This window comes from Rhinoraja longicauda, chromosome 25, assembly GCF_053455715.1.
Source record: "Rhinoraja longicauda isolate Sanriku21f chromosome 25, sRhiLon1.1, whole genome shotgun sequence".
Lineage (NCBI taxonomy): Eukaryota > Metazoa > Chordata > Chondrichthyes > Rajiformes > Arhynchobatidae > Rhinoraja > Rhinoraja longicauda.
In genome coordinates, this window is record NC_135977.1 from 15,915,671 (window position 1) to 15,932,017 (window position 16,347).

The following is a 16,347-nucleotide window of genomic DNA, read 5'->3' on the forward strand; positions in this document are numbered from 1 at the left end:
CAGATTACATATTTTTGCCGCACTATTCTCTCCTTTTCTTACAGCTTTTTGTCTTCCTTTCATCTCCACTTTGTCCACCCATCTGCCAATCAAATCCTTCCTCACCTGTATCCATCTATCGCTTGCCAGGCTTTGTACCTTTCCCATCTCTTTTCCAGCTTTCTCCCCGCTACTACAAGTAGTCCATAAAAGGTCCTGCCCCGAAATATCACCTATCCACATCTTGCGGAGATGCTGCTGAACCACTGCTTTATTCAGAACTTTGTTTTTTTTCGTGTAAACCAGCATCTGCAGTTCCTTGTATCTAGAGAAAATATACTTAATTGAGCCCAGTTTAACTCTCAGGATTTGTTACCTTTATTGTTCTTACCTACTAATTGCAGCAAAATCTAATTGTCAAAGATGTTAACTAGTAATTATTTTTTATATATTATTTATATATTAATAATTATAATTATTTTTACAATTAAATTATTTGCCAAAACTAATATTCTCCATGTTTCTTTAAAGTATTTCACTGCCAGAAAAAGGTTATTATGAATGTGCAGTGACTGGGCTAAGATGGATAACAAAATCACATGTTACCCTAACTTACAAATATTGCTCCTGGAATGAGTACGTTTCTGATGTGCAGAAGGAAAATTGGATAATCGGAAGTTCATTATTCAACATCACCATTGAAGCTGGCAGTGTTGAAGCTGTTCATCTCCCTCATTTTATTTGTGAATCAGGTATTTTTAAGATGGTATCGGATTAATTCTTGTGCTGCAGGATAATTTTTGAAATTTGTGTTTTATGTCTCAAATTAATTTCCTGGTGTTGATGATGATTTCCTGTAATTTGATCATTAATATAAAGGATTATTTCTTTCTTATGGAATTTCATGATGTATTTTTATGTTCAGCGAGTCATTGATCAGGATTAAGTTACTGAACTCTTTGAGCCAAATCTCCATTCAATTAATACCTCAATGTAATCATTGGCCTTCACCAGTCAGTATATTGTATCAAAGTTGGGACATTATGTTACAGTTGTACAAGATGTTGGTGTAGCCACCCTTGCAGTACTGTGGTCAGTTTTGGTCACCCTGATCTTGGAACAATATCATTAAACTGCAAAGAGTGCATGGAAGATTTACTAGGATGGTGATGGTTGAGTTTCAGGGAGAGGTTGGGCAGATTAGGACTTTATTCCTTGAAGCACAGAAGGTTGAGGGGGTGATCTTGTAGAAGTTAGAATCATGAAGGGAATAGATAGGGTGAATGCACAGTCTTTTACCCAGGATAAGGGGATCAAAAATAAGAGAACATATGTTAAGGTGCTGCTCAAAATGAATACATGGAATAGATGGGGTATGATCTAGGCACCTCAGAACAAAGAGTAGGTAGTACCAAAAGAAGCTGAGGGGATTGAAGTGATTTATTTTGAGTGATTGTAATGGAGTGCAGATGATCAAAGGAGAAAACAAAGCAAATGATGCAATTCATTTTTATTCTATTGCTGCGTTGTCGTAAAATATGCTGTCCTCACCCTGACATTCCCTGCCACTCCCATCATTGGAAGCTTCCATGGAAATCTTGTTTCCCCATTCAATTTAGAGATACAACATGGAAACTATTAAGTCCACATTGACCACCGATCACCCGTTTACACTTGTTCTATGTTATCCCACCTTCTCAACTACTCACTGCACACGGGGGGCTATTTACAGAGGCTAATTAACCTGCATGTCTTTAGGATATGGGAGGAAACCGGAGGACCCGAAGGAGACCCACGTGGTCACGGAGAACACACAAACTCCATGCAGCCAACACCAGAAGTCATGATTGAACCCGGGTCTTTGATGCTGTGAGGCAGCAGCTCTGCCAGTAGTGCCACTATGCTGTCCATTAGATGAATGGTACCCACCTTTCCTGTCATTATGCACCAACATAAACAAGGAAATGGCAGACGAGTTGAACCGGTACTTTGGATCTGTCTTCACTAAGGAAGATACAAGCAATCTCCCAGATGTTCTAGTGGCCAGAGATTCTAGGGTGACGGAGGAACTGAAGGAAATCCACATTAGGCAGGAAATGGTGTTGGGTAGACTGATGGGAGTGAAGGCTGATAAATCCCCAGGGCCTGATGGTCTGCATCCCAGAGTACTTAAGGAAGTGGCACTAGAAATTGTGGACGCATTGGTGATCATTTTCCAATGTTCTATAGATTCAGGATCAGTTCCTGTGGATTGGAGGGTAGCTAATGTTGTCCCACTTTTTAAGAAAGGAGGGAGAGAGAAAACGGGAAATTATAGACCAGTTAGTCTGACATCAGTGGTGGGGAATATGCTGGAGTCAATTATAAAAGACGAAATTGTGGAGCATTTGGATAGTAGTAACAGGATTGTTCCGAGTCAGCATGGATTTACGAAGGGGAAATCATGCTTGACTAATCTTCTGGAATTCTTTGAGGATGTAACCAGGAAAATTGACAGGGGAGAGCCGGTGGATGTGGTGTACCTTGATTTTCAGAAAGCCTTTGACAAGGTTCCACATAGGAGATTAGTGGGCAAAATCAGAGCACATGGTATTGGGGGTAGGGTACTGACATGGATAGCAAATTGGTTGACAGACAGAAAGCAAAGAGTGGGGATAAATGGGTCCCTTTCAGAATGGCAGGCAGTAACTAGTGGGGTACCGCAAGGCTCGGTGCTGGGACCGCAGCTATTTACAATATACATTAATGACTTGGATGAAGGGATTAAAAGTACCATTAGCAAATTTGCAGATGATACAAAGCTGGGTGGTGGTGTGAACTGTGAGGAAGATGCTATGAGGTTACAGGGTGACTTGGACAGGTTGTGTGAGTGGGCGGATGCATGGCAGATGCAGTTTAATGTGGATAAGTGTGAGGTTATCCACTTTGGTGGTAAGAATAGGAAGGCAGAGTATTATCTGAATGGTGTCAAGTTAGGAACAGGGGACGTACAACGAGATCTGGGTGTCCTAGTGCATCAGTCACTGAAAGGAAGCATGCAGGTACAGCAGGCAGTGAAGAAAGCCAATGGAATGTTGGCCTTCATAACAAGAGGAGTTGAGTATAGGAGCAAAGAGGTCCTTCTGCAGTTGTACAGGGCCCTAGTGAGACCGCACCTGGAGTACTGTGTGCAGTTTTGGTCTCCAAATTTGAGGAAGGATATTCTTGCAATTGAGGGCGTGCAGCGTAGGTTTACTAGGTTAATTCCCAGAATGGCGGGACTATCATATGTTGAAAGACTGGAGCGACTAGGCTTGCATACACTGGAATTTAGAAGGATGAGAGGAGATCTTATCAAAACGTATAAGATTATTAAGGGGTTGGACACGTTAGAGGCAGGAAACATGTTCCCAATGTTGGGGGTCCAGAACAAGGGGCCACAGTTTAAGAATAAGGGGTAGGCCATTTAGAACTGAGATGAGGAAAAACTTTTTCAGTCAGAGAGTTGTGAATCTGTGGAATTCTCTGCCTCGGAAGGCAGTGGAGGCCAATTCTCTGAATACATTCAAGAGAGAGCTGGATAGAGCTCTTAAGGATAGCGGAATCAGGGGGTATGGGGAGAAGGCAGGAACGGGGTACTGATTGAGAATGATCAGCCATGATCACATTGAATGGCGGTGCTGGCTCGAAGGGCCGAATGGCCTCCTCCTGCATCTATTGTCTAACTTCTCTGAGGCAAGCCAAAAACTGTGATGGTTTTGTAATTTCTACCCCCATTTGTCACAAAGTTGGAAACGATTGTTGAAGCCAGTGTCTCCCTTCATTTTAGAGCTGCTGGTTGTCTTCTCATTGCTTCAAGAGTGTGCAAAATTGATGATAGGCACTGGGTGAGAAGCAGTATGATATTCTTGGCAACCAGTGTGGTTCATTTTAGAAATTCACTAAACTGTTTTCTTTCTGTGAAACACACTAGGTGCTGCCGTATTTCAGTGGGTCAGGCAGCACCTCTGGAGAACATGGATTGGCATTTTTTCCGGTTGGGTTCTTCACTTATTTTGGAGGGTTAGGGGTAAGCAGGTAGAGACGTGGGGGCAGGACAGAGTCTGGTGAGTGATAGGTATGTACGGGATGAACATGGATAGGTGGTGTTTGTGACTTTCTTTATAAACCAGCAGCTGTGGTTCTTTACATTTCTATCTTTTTTCTGTGCCTGGATTTTGGTATATGGTGTAATACTGAGAGGACATCATATAGTAACACATCCTATCCCAAAATATCAGAAGTAGCCATATTTTAAACTTGTGCAATTCTTAGGCTGATTTTATTTCTGCTGGATATCCATGTTAACTTCAAAAACACAAGATGCCATAGTACCTGTCAGCATTCCATGTTTATGTGAAGAATTGCCAGAATGATCACATACTGAGTTAGGAATATATGAATCTGATTATTTTGTGACATATTTATCAATGGCTACCAGAGGCTCTCATCCATCACCATAGTCAGTTAGCCATGGAAAGTAATCCTTGTGAAATTTAACATGTAAAGTTGAATAAGCCATACCTTGTTCCCCAAAATGATGAAAAGTGATTATCCTTTTTTCTAAAAAAATACATTTTCATATAAGACAAATCATTTTCAGTCTTTTGTATTGAATTGTAAAATGAAAATGTAAATTGTATATAGCAAAGTTGATAAAATGTTTTTCAATTTATTTTCAATAAAGTGAGCTCTGTTAATACATTAAACTTTGCAATATTTTTAGGTTCAGAAGATGCAATGTATTCTGCAGTGCACAATGTTGCACATTTCAAAAATAATGTTTTCTCCATGGAAGCGCCATCGGAAGTGACATTATCCCATGCCATACTAAGAAATCACCCGCTTGGCATTGTGGGTATTATCCTCTGTCAGGTTTGCCAGGTGGCTATTCACGCTATCGTATTACTATATCAAACTCTCCAAGTTGATTCTTCGAACTTCCATGTATATGTGCTACCAAATGATCCAACTTTAATACAGGTAATCAATAAATTTTATTATAAAGAAAAATAATTATATTTAAAACGTTTTTAATAAATGTGTTATGTAGTATGCTGTAAAACCTCTAGTTTTACTTTAAAACTCTGTATGTTCAAACTCCTTTCATGATTTTTCCATCAAATATGATTTTTGACCAAGAATTGGTTAAGTGTGCTTAGTTAAACTAAGCCAAGTATTTCTGTTATAACACAATGGTTGCATTCCGCAGAAACCTTGTGTCATAGAAAATCATGTTCTAAAGGTAATTGTACCAGTGGAGGAAAGGGGGGGGGGGGGGGGAGGACTTGAGATGTTCAGACTCATAGTAACAAAGTAATTTTTCCTGCAGGATTTTAAAGTATAAAGATCTTTTCAATAACAATAAGTTTATTTTGTTATTTGTTACTGCTAAAACAAAAATGTTACCTTCTACGCTAAGAGCTTTAATTTTCCCATTCATAATATGATGGTAATTTTGGTAATGATAAAAAGCAGCAACATTCAGAGGAAGCAGGGAAAAACCAGGACAGTAACCACTCTGCAACCAAATCCAGTTCTAATGAGGTCTTCCACAGCCTTCACATCGCGGAGACACCGCATTCTTGCAGAGCCATGCAGGGGAATTCCTGGCACGGAACAAATAGCTGCATGCTTATTCATCTGACAGTAGGAATCAGCACTGCCACTTATCAGTCCAGGACCTATAGACGAGCATGGGCTGCTTCATTATTACGTGCAAATAGAGCTGATACAATTGAATTATCAAGGGGCATTCTCCTCCTAAAGGAGGGAAGATCTGAGAATAATTCCTTGAAAAGCATGAACTTGAGAAAATAAGCCTCGCATATGAGGAAGGATGCGCTGGCATTGAAGGGGGTCCAGAGAGGTTTACGAGTGATCCTGGGGATGATTGAGTTAACTATATGAGAAACATTTGATGGCTCTGGGCCTGTACTCGCTGGAGTGAGGGAGGATCACATTGAAACCTACTGAATAATGAAAGGCCTAGTGGATGTGGGAAGGCTGCTTCCAGTAGTAGGCGAGTCTTGGACCAGAGAACATGGCCTCAGAATAAAAGGTCGTAGTTTAAAATGGAAATGAAGAGGAATTTATTTAGCCAGTGAGTGATGCCTCTTATGGAATTCATTGTCACCAATGGTTGTGAAGACCAAATGATTTGGTATTTTTAAAGCAGAGATGAATCCGTTCTTGATTAGTAAGGGCGTAAAGGTTTACAGGGAGATGATAAGAGAATGGGCTTGAGAGGGTAAAATAGATCAGCCATGATTGAATGGCAGAGCAGACTGAATGGGCGAATGGCCTAATTCTGCTCCTATGTCTTATGATCCTATGGAAAATAGTAGCAGGAATAGGCCACTACCCCTCAAGTGTGTCCCTATTCCATGTGATCATGGCAATCACCTTGCCATATCTCTACTGTGACATTTGCCTTTCGCCCTAATGATTTTTCAAACATTATCTACATCTTCTCAATACATAATGATCTTATCTCCATAAGCTCTCTGATGAAGAGAATTCCAGAGACCTACAATCTCTGAGAAAAAATCTACTGCTACATTATCCTGGCTCTGTGATGGTCAGCTCCCGCTGGCCATGTTTATTTTTGTTTGTCTGATATGCCATCAGCCCCTGGAAGTCATTCTGAATAACCTTCATTGAAATAAGTTTGCTAATCATCTTTTAATGCTTTTGTAATGTTGCCTCAGTGTTAAGGACACCTACTCTCACTTCCATTCTGGCATTCTATTGAGATATTTTGAGTATAGAAATTGGGAGGTCATGTTGCAGATGTTTCTGAGGCTGCGTTTAGAATATTGTGTTCAGTTCTGGGCACCATGTCATAGGAAAGATGTCAAGCTGGAAAAGGTGTAGAGAAGATTTACGAGGATGTTGCCAGGTCTGGAGAGCCTGAGATATAGAGCGAGGTTGAGTAGGCTAGGGCTCTATTTCTGGGAGCGCAGGAGGATGAAGGGTGATCTTGGAGAAGTGTACAAAATCATGAGAGGAATAGATTGGGTAAACACACAGGGTCTCTTGCCCAGAGTCAAGAAACAGACGTCAAAGGTTTAAGGTGAGAGGGGAAAGATTTAATAGGAACCCGAGAAGTAAGTTGTTCACACGTCAAGTTGGTAGGTGTATGGAACAAGCTGCGGTGGGATATAATTGAGTCTGGGAACGCAGCAGCTTTCTGGACTTAATATTGCACTCTAAAGATACAAGTAACTCGACTTCTGTCTGTCAGTCATCATCTGTGATACTTGCTAATTTCTGTTTTTTGCTCCCCATTGGGAGTGGAGGATAGGCTTCCACTCTTCCTGCTCTATATTTTGCAACTCCTTCATTTTTTGGTCCATGATCTTCCAATCTCTAACTGCTCACATTCACTGACTCACCCCAATTTTACATTATCGACGACGTCCCCCAACCTGCCTCTTTGCAGCTTCACAAATTTCTTTTGCCTCCTGCAAAAATTAAAGTGGCAGAGGAACTCAGTGGGTCGGCAGTATCTGTGAAGGAGAATAGATAGATGGCATTTTGGATCAGGACCCTTCTTCAGTCTGCTCACCCACTGAGTTCTGCCAGCATTTAGTTTGCTGCACAAGATTGCCATATCTGCAGTCTCTTTTGTCTCCATCCATTTGATTCCTCCTCGGATCTTCAACCTGAAATATTAGCTCAAACTGACCTGCTGAGTACTTCTAGTGCTCAATTCGAGTGAGACCAACTTATTTCCATATTTAACAGCACATTCACAGGTATCCTATCTTCCAGAAATTAAGTAAAAACAAAATTAGAATACAGTGGTAAAAGAGGAACAGACTACAAAATACAAAACATGTCCTCACCTGCGAAAGAAAGAGGAGATAAATACAGAGGGTAATATATGCTCCATACTCCTAAAATTTGTGGTTCAGAATCAACTTTGTTTAATCTACTGTTCACGCTGCCTCAGCAACACCATTAGCATCATCAAGGATCACACTCTCTTCCTCTCCCATCAGGCAAGTGGCATAAAAGTTTGAAAATGCATACTACCAGATTCAGGGACAGTTTCTTCCCAGCTGTTATCAAGCAACCGATCCTCTCACCATCTAGAGTGCAATCGTGACCTCCCATTTACCTATTCGGTGACCTTTAAACTATCTTTAATCTGACTTTTTCGGACCTTAACTTGCACTAAATGTTCTACTTTGATCCTATATCCGTACACTGTGGACGGCTTGATTGTAATCATGTACAGTCTTTGATTGGAGAGCACGCAACAAAAATCTTTTCACTGAACCTTGATATGCGTGACAATAATAAACAAAAATTCTGTAGGCTGACAAAGGGTCTTCGACCTGAAATGTTGACTCTGTTTCACATCCCACAGATGCAACCTGATCCCTTGCGTATTTTCAGCGTTTTTCTTTCTTGCTTTTGATTTTCAGCATCTGTAGGGATTTTTTCCATTTAGCCTCCTAGTTGCAGACTTATTATGTTTAGATTATTGTATTACCAATATATAACATGTTACATTCATTTAAGTGGACTGATCATAATGATTGTTGGTGTTGTGGAACTTTCAGTTTGTTCATGGTGCCAATGCTGTAGATAAAATAGTATTGATTCAGATTGTTCTCTTCACAAAATGTACTTTTATAAACTTTTACTTTACAAATCAGCAAAATATCCTTTTTCTAAATATTTCAGGCAGTTGAATTGCAGGAAAATGAAATAAAGTCACTGAAAATTCAAAGACCTGCACAAGTAATCACGCTCAGCTATGGCAAAAAATATAAGCTCACGTCTTTTACAAATGTAAAAATAACACCGTCAGTAAGTAGGATTACAATGTCCAAAATTAACAATGTCTTACAATCGAAGGCAGCAGACATACCAAGCTTACGATCTTTGCCATTAATTTATTAACAGTACATTTATGAGGAACATCAGATGTAGGGGAGCCATACTTGGGAAAAACTTGATTTTCTCAGGAAATTGGGAAGGGCAAGTGACTGAAGTGTCCGTGGGTGAGCCTTTTGGGGTCAGCGACCAATGTTCTATTAGTTTAAAATAGTTTTGGATAAAGATAGGGTGGGTCCACGAGTTAAAATTCTGACTTGGACAAGGTTGACTTTGATGCTATCAGACAGGAACTTACTCATCGATTGGAGTAGTTGATTGTTTGCAGGCAATAGAGCTCCTAGAAAGTGGAATGTTGTTAAAAGTGTGATGACAAGAGTTGAGGCATGCATGGTCCTGTTAGAGTGAAGTGTAAGGCAGGCGGAAGTAAGGAACCTTGGATGATGAGATAAATTGAGGCTCTGGTCAGGAAAAACAAGGAGGGGTGGGGCAGGTGTGGACAGATGGGATCAAGTGTATCCCTGGAGTAGTCTCAGAACTGAAGAAATCAAGAGCGCAAAAAGGAGGCAGGAGGTACAGTGCCCTCCATAATGTTTGGGACAAAGACCCATCATTTATTTATTTGAAATTTGTAATAGAAAAAATCGCATGTGGTTCAAGTGCACATTGTCAGATTTTCATAAAGGTCATTTTTATACATTTTGGTTTCACCATGTAGAAATTACAACTGTGTTTATACATTGTCCCCCCGTTTCAGGGCACAATAATGTTTGGGACACGTAGCTTCACAGGTGTTTGTAATTGCTCAAGTGTGTTTAAATGCCTCCTTAATGCAGGGAAAAGAGAGCTCTCAGCACCTAGTCTTTCCTCCAGTCTTTCCATCACCTTTGGAAACTTTTATTGCCGTTTATCAACATGAGGACCAAAGTTGTGCCAATGAAAGTCAAAGAAGCCATTATGAGACTGAGAAACAAGAATAAAACTGTTAGAGATATCAGCCAAACCTTAGGCTTCCCAAAATCATCTGTTTGGAACGTCATTGAGAAGAGAGCATTGGTGAACTTACTAATCACAAAGGGACTGGCAGGCCATGGAAGACCTCCACAGCTTATCACAGAAGAATTCTCTTCATAATAAAGAAAAATCCCCAAACACCTGTCCGACAGATTAGAAACACTCTTCAGGAGTCAGGTGTGGATTTGTCAATGACCACTGTCCACAGAAGACATCATGAACAGAAATACAGAGGCTACACTGCAAGATGCAAACCACTGGTTAGCTACAAAAAAAAGGATGGCCAGGTTAGTTTGCCAAGAAGTATTTAAGAGAACAACCACATTTCTGGAAAAAGGTCTTATGGACAGATGAGACGAAGATTAACTTATGTCAGAGTGATGGCAAGAGCAAAGTATGGAGGAGAGAAGGAACTGCCCAAGATCCAAAGCATATCACCTCATCTGTGAAACACGATGGTGGGGTGCTATGGCCAGGTCATGTATGGCTGCTGAAGGTACTGGCTCACTTATCTTCATTGATGATACAACTGATGATGGTAGAAGCATAATGAATTCTGAAGTGTATAGACACATCCTATCTGCTCAAGTTCAAACAAATGCCTCAAAACTCATTGGCCGGCGGTTCATTCTACAGTAAGACAATGATCCCAAACATACTGTTAAAGCAACAAAGGAGTTTTTCAAAGCTAAAAAATGGTAAATTCTTGAGTGGCCAAGTCAATCACCCAATCTGAACCCAATTGAGCATGCCTTTTATATGCTGAAGAGAAAACTGAAGGTGACTAGCCTCCAAAACAAGCATAAGCTAAAAATGGCTGCAATACAGGCCTGGCAGAGCATCACCAGAGAAGTCACCCAGCAACTGGTGATGTCCATGAATTGCAGACTTCAAGCAGTCATTGCATGCAAAGGATATGCAACAAAATACTAAACATAACTACTTTCATTTACGTGACATTGCTGTGTCCCAAACATTATGGTGCCCTGAAACTATGCATAAACACTGCTGTAATTTCTACATGGTGAAACCAAAATGTATAAAAATTGCCTTTATTAAAATCTGACAATGTGTACTTTAACCATATATGGGTTTTTTTTGTATTACAAATCTCAAATTGTGGACTACAGAGGCAAATAAATAAATGATGGGTCTTTGTCCCAAAAATTATGGAGTAGCCTGTAACTCTGCTGATAATATTAAGGAATATCCAAATAGATCCTGTAAGTACATTAAGGGAAAGAGGGTAACTAGAGAAAGAATAGGGTTCCTCAGAAACCAAAGTGGCCATCTATGTGGAGCTGCAGGAGATAGGCAAGTTCCTCAATGAGTATGTCTCCTCTGTTTTTGCCATGAAGAAAGATTTGCCATGGTTTGCAATGCGCAAACCATAAAAAGATTAGATGAAATTAGGAAAATAGATAAAGCATTTGTTCTGCTTTTGTTTCCTAGCATGTGTTATTGGGTTGACGTCATGGGCAGCAGAAAATTGAGCATTTTATATCCAGACCAACAGCCAATTTTGTTTTGCACAATATTCTTGTACCATTGTCACCACTAGAACCCACTACACAACGATTAAAAGTAATTTCCTGTCAATCCAATTTACCAAACCTCTTGTTAATGACAGGATATAAAATTCTACTACTTCAGGTTTAATCAAAAACAACCATTTTATGAAGTGAGCTGCCCAGATATGAAGTACCATATTAAGCTGAGTTTGACGGAGAAAAATAAAATTGCTGTTTTATGGGATCTACTAATAACACCAGGTAAGCCGTACATAATATTCTGATTCTAAATTGAACATATTTAAAATTAATGAATGCATAAAACAAATTAAATATATATCAAATTGGTGTCAATGCAATTATCTCCTAAACAGGTCATTTGTCTGCAGCAGAGAGGTAACTTCTCTGTGGTATTGTCATATAATAGTTGTAATGTTGAACTGACAGCAGAAACCAGAATTGGACAATAACTCATAAATAATAAATCCAGTATTTCAGGAGCAATCTATTTTCCCAGAGGATGACTAGAAATTGGAGCTCTACCATGGCATGATTAAGGCAACTAGAATCAATCAGGGGAATGGAGAATCATGGACTCATGCAGCACAGAAACAGGCCCTTCTACTCAATCCATCCATGCCGGCCAAGATGCCACATCCATGTGAGTCCCATTTGCTCGCATTTGGGCCATATCGTCCAAATCCTTTCCTAACCATAAACATTTTAGGGAAATGAATTACAGTATATTTTAGTGTTAGATAAAAAGGCATGGTTTTAAAAACGTGCGTAGTAATCCTAGTGGCCCATTCCAGCCAAATACCCAGTTTTTGTGCTGTAAGAACATCAATATATTTAGTACGAATACACTAGTCATTAAAATCAAAATGTTAAAATACATTAAGGTGAGCAGAAAAATTGAATATGCACGATTGGATTTTGTTTGAAAATAAATTTGACCATTTATTGTAAAAAAATTATAACCCATAGAAATTTGTTTACACATGACAATTTCTTGAGGGCTACCTGATCATAAACAAGCCAAAATGAATGGGTAGGGAGCAAGTACATACTTTTGTCTTTAGTTGTGCATACCATTTAGGAAGAACAAAAATAATTCATTCTATTTTGCAATGTTCAGAATTGGAAGCTGAAAATCATAAATAGATGGATATTACACATTTAATGGAATAATGATTCTGGTGAAAGAACTAAACCTGAAATATGGCTCTTTTTAAATTATTCTTCAGACCTTGTAAATGACTTGGGGATAAAAAGAGCTTCAGAGTGAGGGTTTATGTCTATTTAGGAATTAAGAAGTTATCCCTGTAACCAATCAGGTTGTAATGTTTTCATCGGTACAGCACGAAAGGTGATTTTGTTCCTGCCTTTCTCGATAGATGCAATCCAGATCTAATTGAATACGAGTGACTGGAAAACTCTGGACACTGAAAATAAGAAAAATTACAAGTTTTATTTACATACCAAATTAGAAATTTAAAATACAAGTTATACTTATATAAGGTAGACACAAAATGCTAGAGTAACTCAGCGGGTCAGGCAGCATCTCTGGAGAGAAGGTATGGGTGACGTTTCGGGTCGAGACCCTTCTTCAGACTGATGTCAGGGGAAGGGGGCGGGACAAAGATAGAATGTAGTCGGAGACAGTAAGATTAGTGGGAGAACTGGGGAGGGGATCGAGAGGGAAAGCAAGGGCTATCTGAAGTTAGAGAAGTCAATGATCATACCGCTGGGGTGTAAACTACTAAGCGAAATATGAGGTGCTGTTCCTCCAATTTGCGCTGGGCCTCACTCTGACAATGGAGGAGGCCCAGGACAGAAAGGTCAGATTGGGAATGCGAGGGGGAGTTGAAGTGCTGAGCCACTGGGAGATCAAGTAGGTTAAGACGGACTTAGCGTAGGTGTTCAGCGAAACGATCGCCAAACCTGCGCTTGGTCTCGCTGATGTAGAGAAGTATATAAATTATGTACATTTCTCCAATTCTCCTTTAATTATTGAACTTTTATTGCCAGATATGTTTAACATATTGAAGAAAGGAGTGGATTTTGTTCAAAGACACAAAAAGGAAATTATTTGTTGTCTTAAAATGACGCAACCAATCTGGTCACACTTGCGAATCAAAAAGGTCATCAGTAAAGATGAAGAGCGTGAGGTTGGCTCTCACATTACCGATACTCAACAAAATAAAGCCCTTGTTCAGTTAATAATGAAAAAGGGAGAAGACGCAGAAGAAGAACTGTACAATGCTCTACTTGAAAATGAGCCTTATTTTGTGAATGATGTGGAATTTAATTATTCAGACAAATTATGTAACAACTGTTTAAAAGAATGGAGTTTGGCTTCCTTACAAAAAGATAGTTTATCTGTAAAAGAAATTCAAAGCAAAAGTAGAACATGGCTGGTTCATTTGGTTTGTATGTTCAGTGGCATGATTGCAGGTTATTTGCTTGGCTACAATTTTTCATAACTTATTTTTGCAGATCTACAGTACAATACACGTTGAAGCTCTCTGATGATGGCTGTTCGTCTTCCAGTGAAAATTGTTGTTCTTTATTATAACTATATCATAATCTAGGTTTTATTTCTCCAATAATAAACTCCTCTTAATGCAGAAGATTGCATTAATGCCTCTGCCTCAACAGTGGTCATTTATCAATCATTTGTTTTAGTCTTATAAATACTGTAAAATTATTTGGAATTAATCATCTTAATTTTATTTCCCTCCTTCCTTAAACAGTTATAAACATCCAATTTATTTTATTCTTTATTCTTAACCACAGTGATGTTTGTTCTATGACATCAAATATTTATAAATAAATGTCAAACAAAAATAAAAATCTCCTTGCAAGTTACTTGTGGTGTAATTAAAATTAACCCCTTGATTTTGAATATGCTGCTATATTGTTAACATTTTTCTCAGAAGCAAATAGAAGGTACAAAGACCAGATGTGAAAGTGGGAACAACATGACCCGAAAAGAAATGACAGAATGATCAGACCTGTCCATGATGAAATGGAAGCAAACAGAATCAAGATGACATTTTCCAGAACACCACAGGGTTGTCCCAAAAGTTACTGTTGCCAATCACTTTCATTCAAGATCCAACTCCCTCTGTGACAGCTCTGCCTTTGTTTACTAAATTGTTCAAGCAAAACTCAACATAAGCTCAAGGAATACAGCTATCTTCTTAGGCACATTGCAGCTGTCAGGAGACACATACGACTGCAAATTGCTGCTCAATCTACTTGAGGAACTCAGCTGGTTGAGCAACATTTCTGGGGGGAAATTGACAACCCATGGTTTGGGACAGGATCAGATGAAGGATCCCTTCATCTCCATTTCCCTCCACAGATGCTGCCTGATCTGATTGTTTGTTGCAGCCTTTAGGATTAAACACTGACTTCAAAGATTTCAGATAACCAGGTTTTCTGTTTCTGATATCAGGTCATAAATCTAACTAACTTAGATTTTCTTTCTCCATTGATGTTGCCTGACCTATTGAATATTTCCAGTATTACCAGTATTTCAGAACTCAAGCAAATGCTGTATTGAACATCTTAGTTCTAGGTTGTTGTTTTTTTTTTCTTTAACCACATTCATCACCTTCCACGGATACCTCCTAACAGATCAGCCACAATTATCAAGTGTTCAGTAGAAACACTTTCTCTTAGAAAGCATAACTGGATTCTCTTGGTCTCTGCCCAGAGACATTCTCTTTGTTCTCTCCAGTCATAGATTAATAAGGCATGGAAATGGGTCCATCAGTCCAACTCGTCCATGGCAACCAAGATGCCCCATCTAAGCTAGTCCCATTTGCCCCAATTTGGCCCCTATCCCTCTGAACCTTTTACATTCATGTGCCTGTCCGAGTATCTTTTAAATCTTGTTATTGTACCTGCCTCAACTACCTCCTCTGGCAGCTCATATACATATACCTACCACTGCAACAAGTTGCCCCTTGGGTTCCTCTTAAATGTTCCTATCTCACCTTAAACCTATGTCCTCCGATTTAAGAGATATAGCATGGAAACAAGCTTTGGCCCACCAACCAGAGATCGCCCTGTGCACTAGCACTATCCTACACACTATGGACAATTTACAGGAGCCAATTAACCTACATACCTGTACATCTTTGTAGTGTGGGAGGAAACCGGAGCACCTGGAGAAATCCCATGAGGTCTCAGTGAGAATGTACAAACTACATACAGATAGAACCTGTAGTCAGGATCGAACACCAGTCTCTGGCACTGTAAAGGGCCTGTCCCACTTTAGGCGATTTTAAGGCGACTGCCGGCGACTAGACTGTCGCCGACAGTTCGCCAGGGGTGTCGCGGGCATGATCGTGAGGTGTCTTCCAAGAATCGTAGTGGATCTCAGCGCGTCGCTGAGAAATCATCCGGAGTGAAATTTCTCGGCGACAGCTGGCCTGTCGCCAGGTATCGTTGATTATTGCGGGCACTGTCGCCGGCTCTCCCCAGGTTTGCCAGGTTCTCAGATGCATTTAGAAGCACATCATATTAAAATAAGTAAAGTCATTTAAAAATACCATAAAATGCTTGTGTTTAACCAATTTATTTACCATCAGGACATTTGACAGGTAGATTGGAGGCGACAGTTTGACGGTCAGGTAAGCGTGGGAATTTTGCGATGTTTATGGCCATCTGCCATTACATTTAAAGTGGGCTCGCAACCCAGATATGCAACCCAGAAACCAGATATGCATCTCCCGTACATTTTCAAAGAATGCCCACACTTTTCACAAAAATCCACTTAACCACTTTTAACATTTTTTTTAATACAGCTATTAGTAAACTGGAAGTAAATCCAGTTTATGCCTTGTTCCAGTGATGCTTGGTTTTTAAGTAACCCATAAAAGATGTTATAATTCAAAACTCTCAACTACTTACCGACTTGCCAGTGATTTCAGCGAAAATTAGGACTCCGGAGAAGCATTGA

At 39.7% G+C, this 16,347-nt stretch overlaps 1 protein-coding gene across 1 annotated transcript in view; it reads left to right on the top strand.

Moving 5' to 3' along the window:
- The window catches only part of LOC144606075 (uncharacterized), a 74,783-nt gene extending 60,675 nt beyond the window's left edge, over positions 1 to 14,108 (top strand). Inside the window, exons 17-21 of the mRNA XM_078421877.1 lie at positions 511 to 731; positions 4,724 to 4,980; positions 8,695 to 8,820; positions 11,515 to 11,633; positions 13,404 to 14,108. Coding sequence (XP_078278003.1) covers positions 511 to 731; positions 4,724 to 4,980; positions 8,695 to 8,820; positions 11,515 to 11,520 — 610 coding nt within the window. The 3' untranslated portion in view covers positions 11,521 to 11,633; positions 13,404 to 14,108. The remainder of the gene's footprint in view (positions 1 to 510; positions 732 to 4,723; positions 4,981 to 8,694; positions 8,821 to 11,514; positions 11,634 to 13,403) is intronic.
- The last annotated feature ends 2,239 nt before the right edge of the window (positions 14,109 to 16,347 follow it).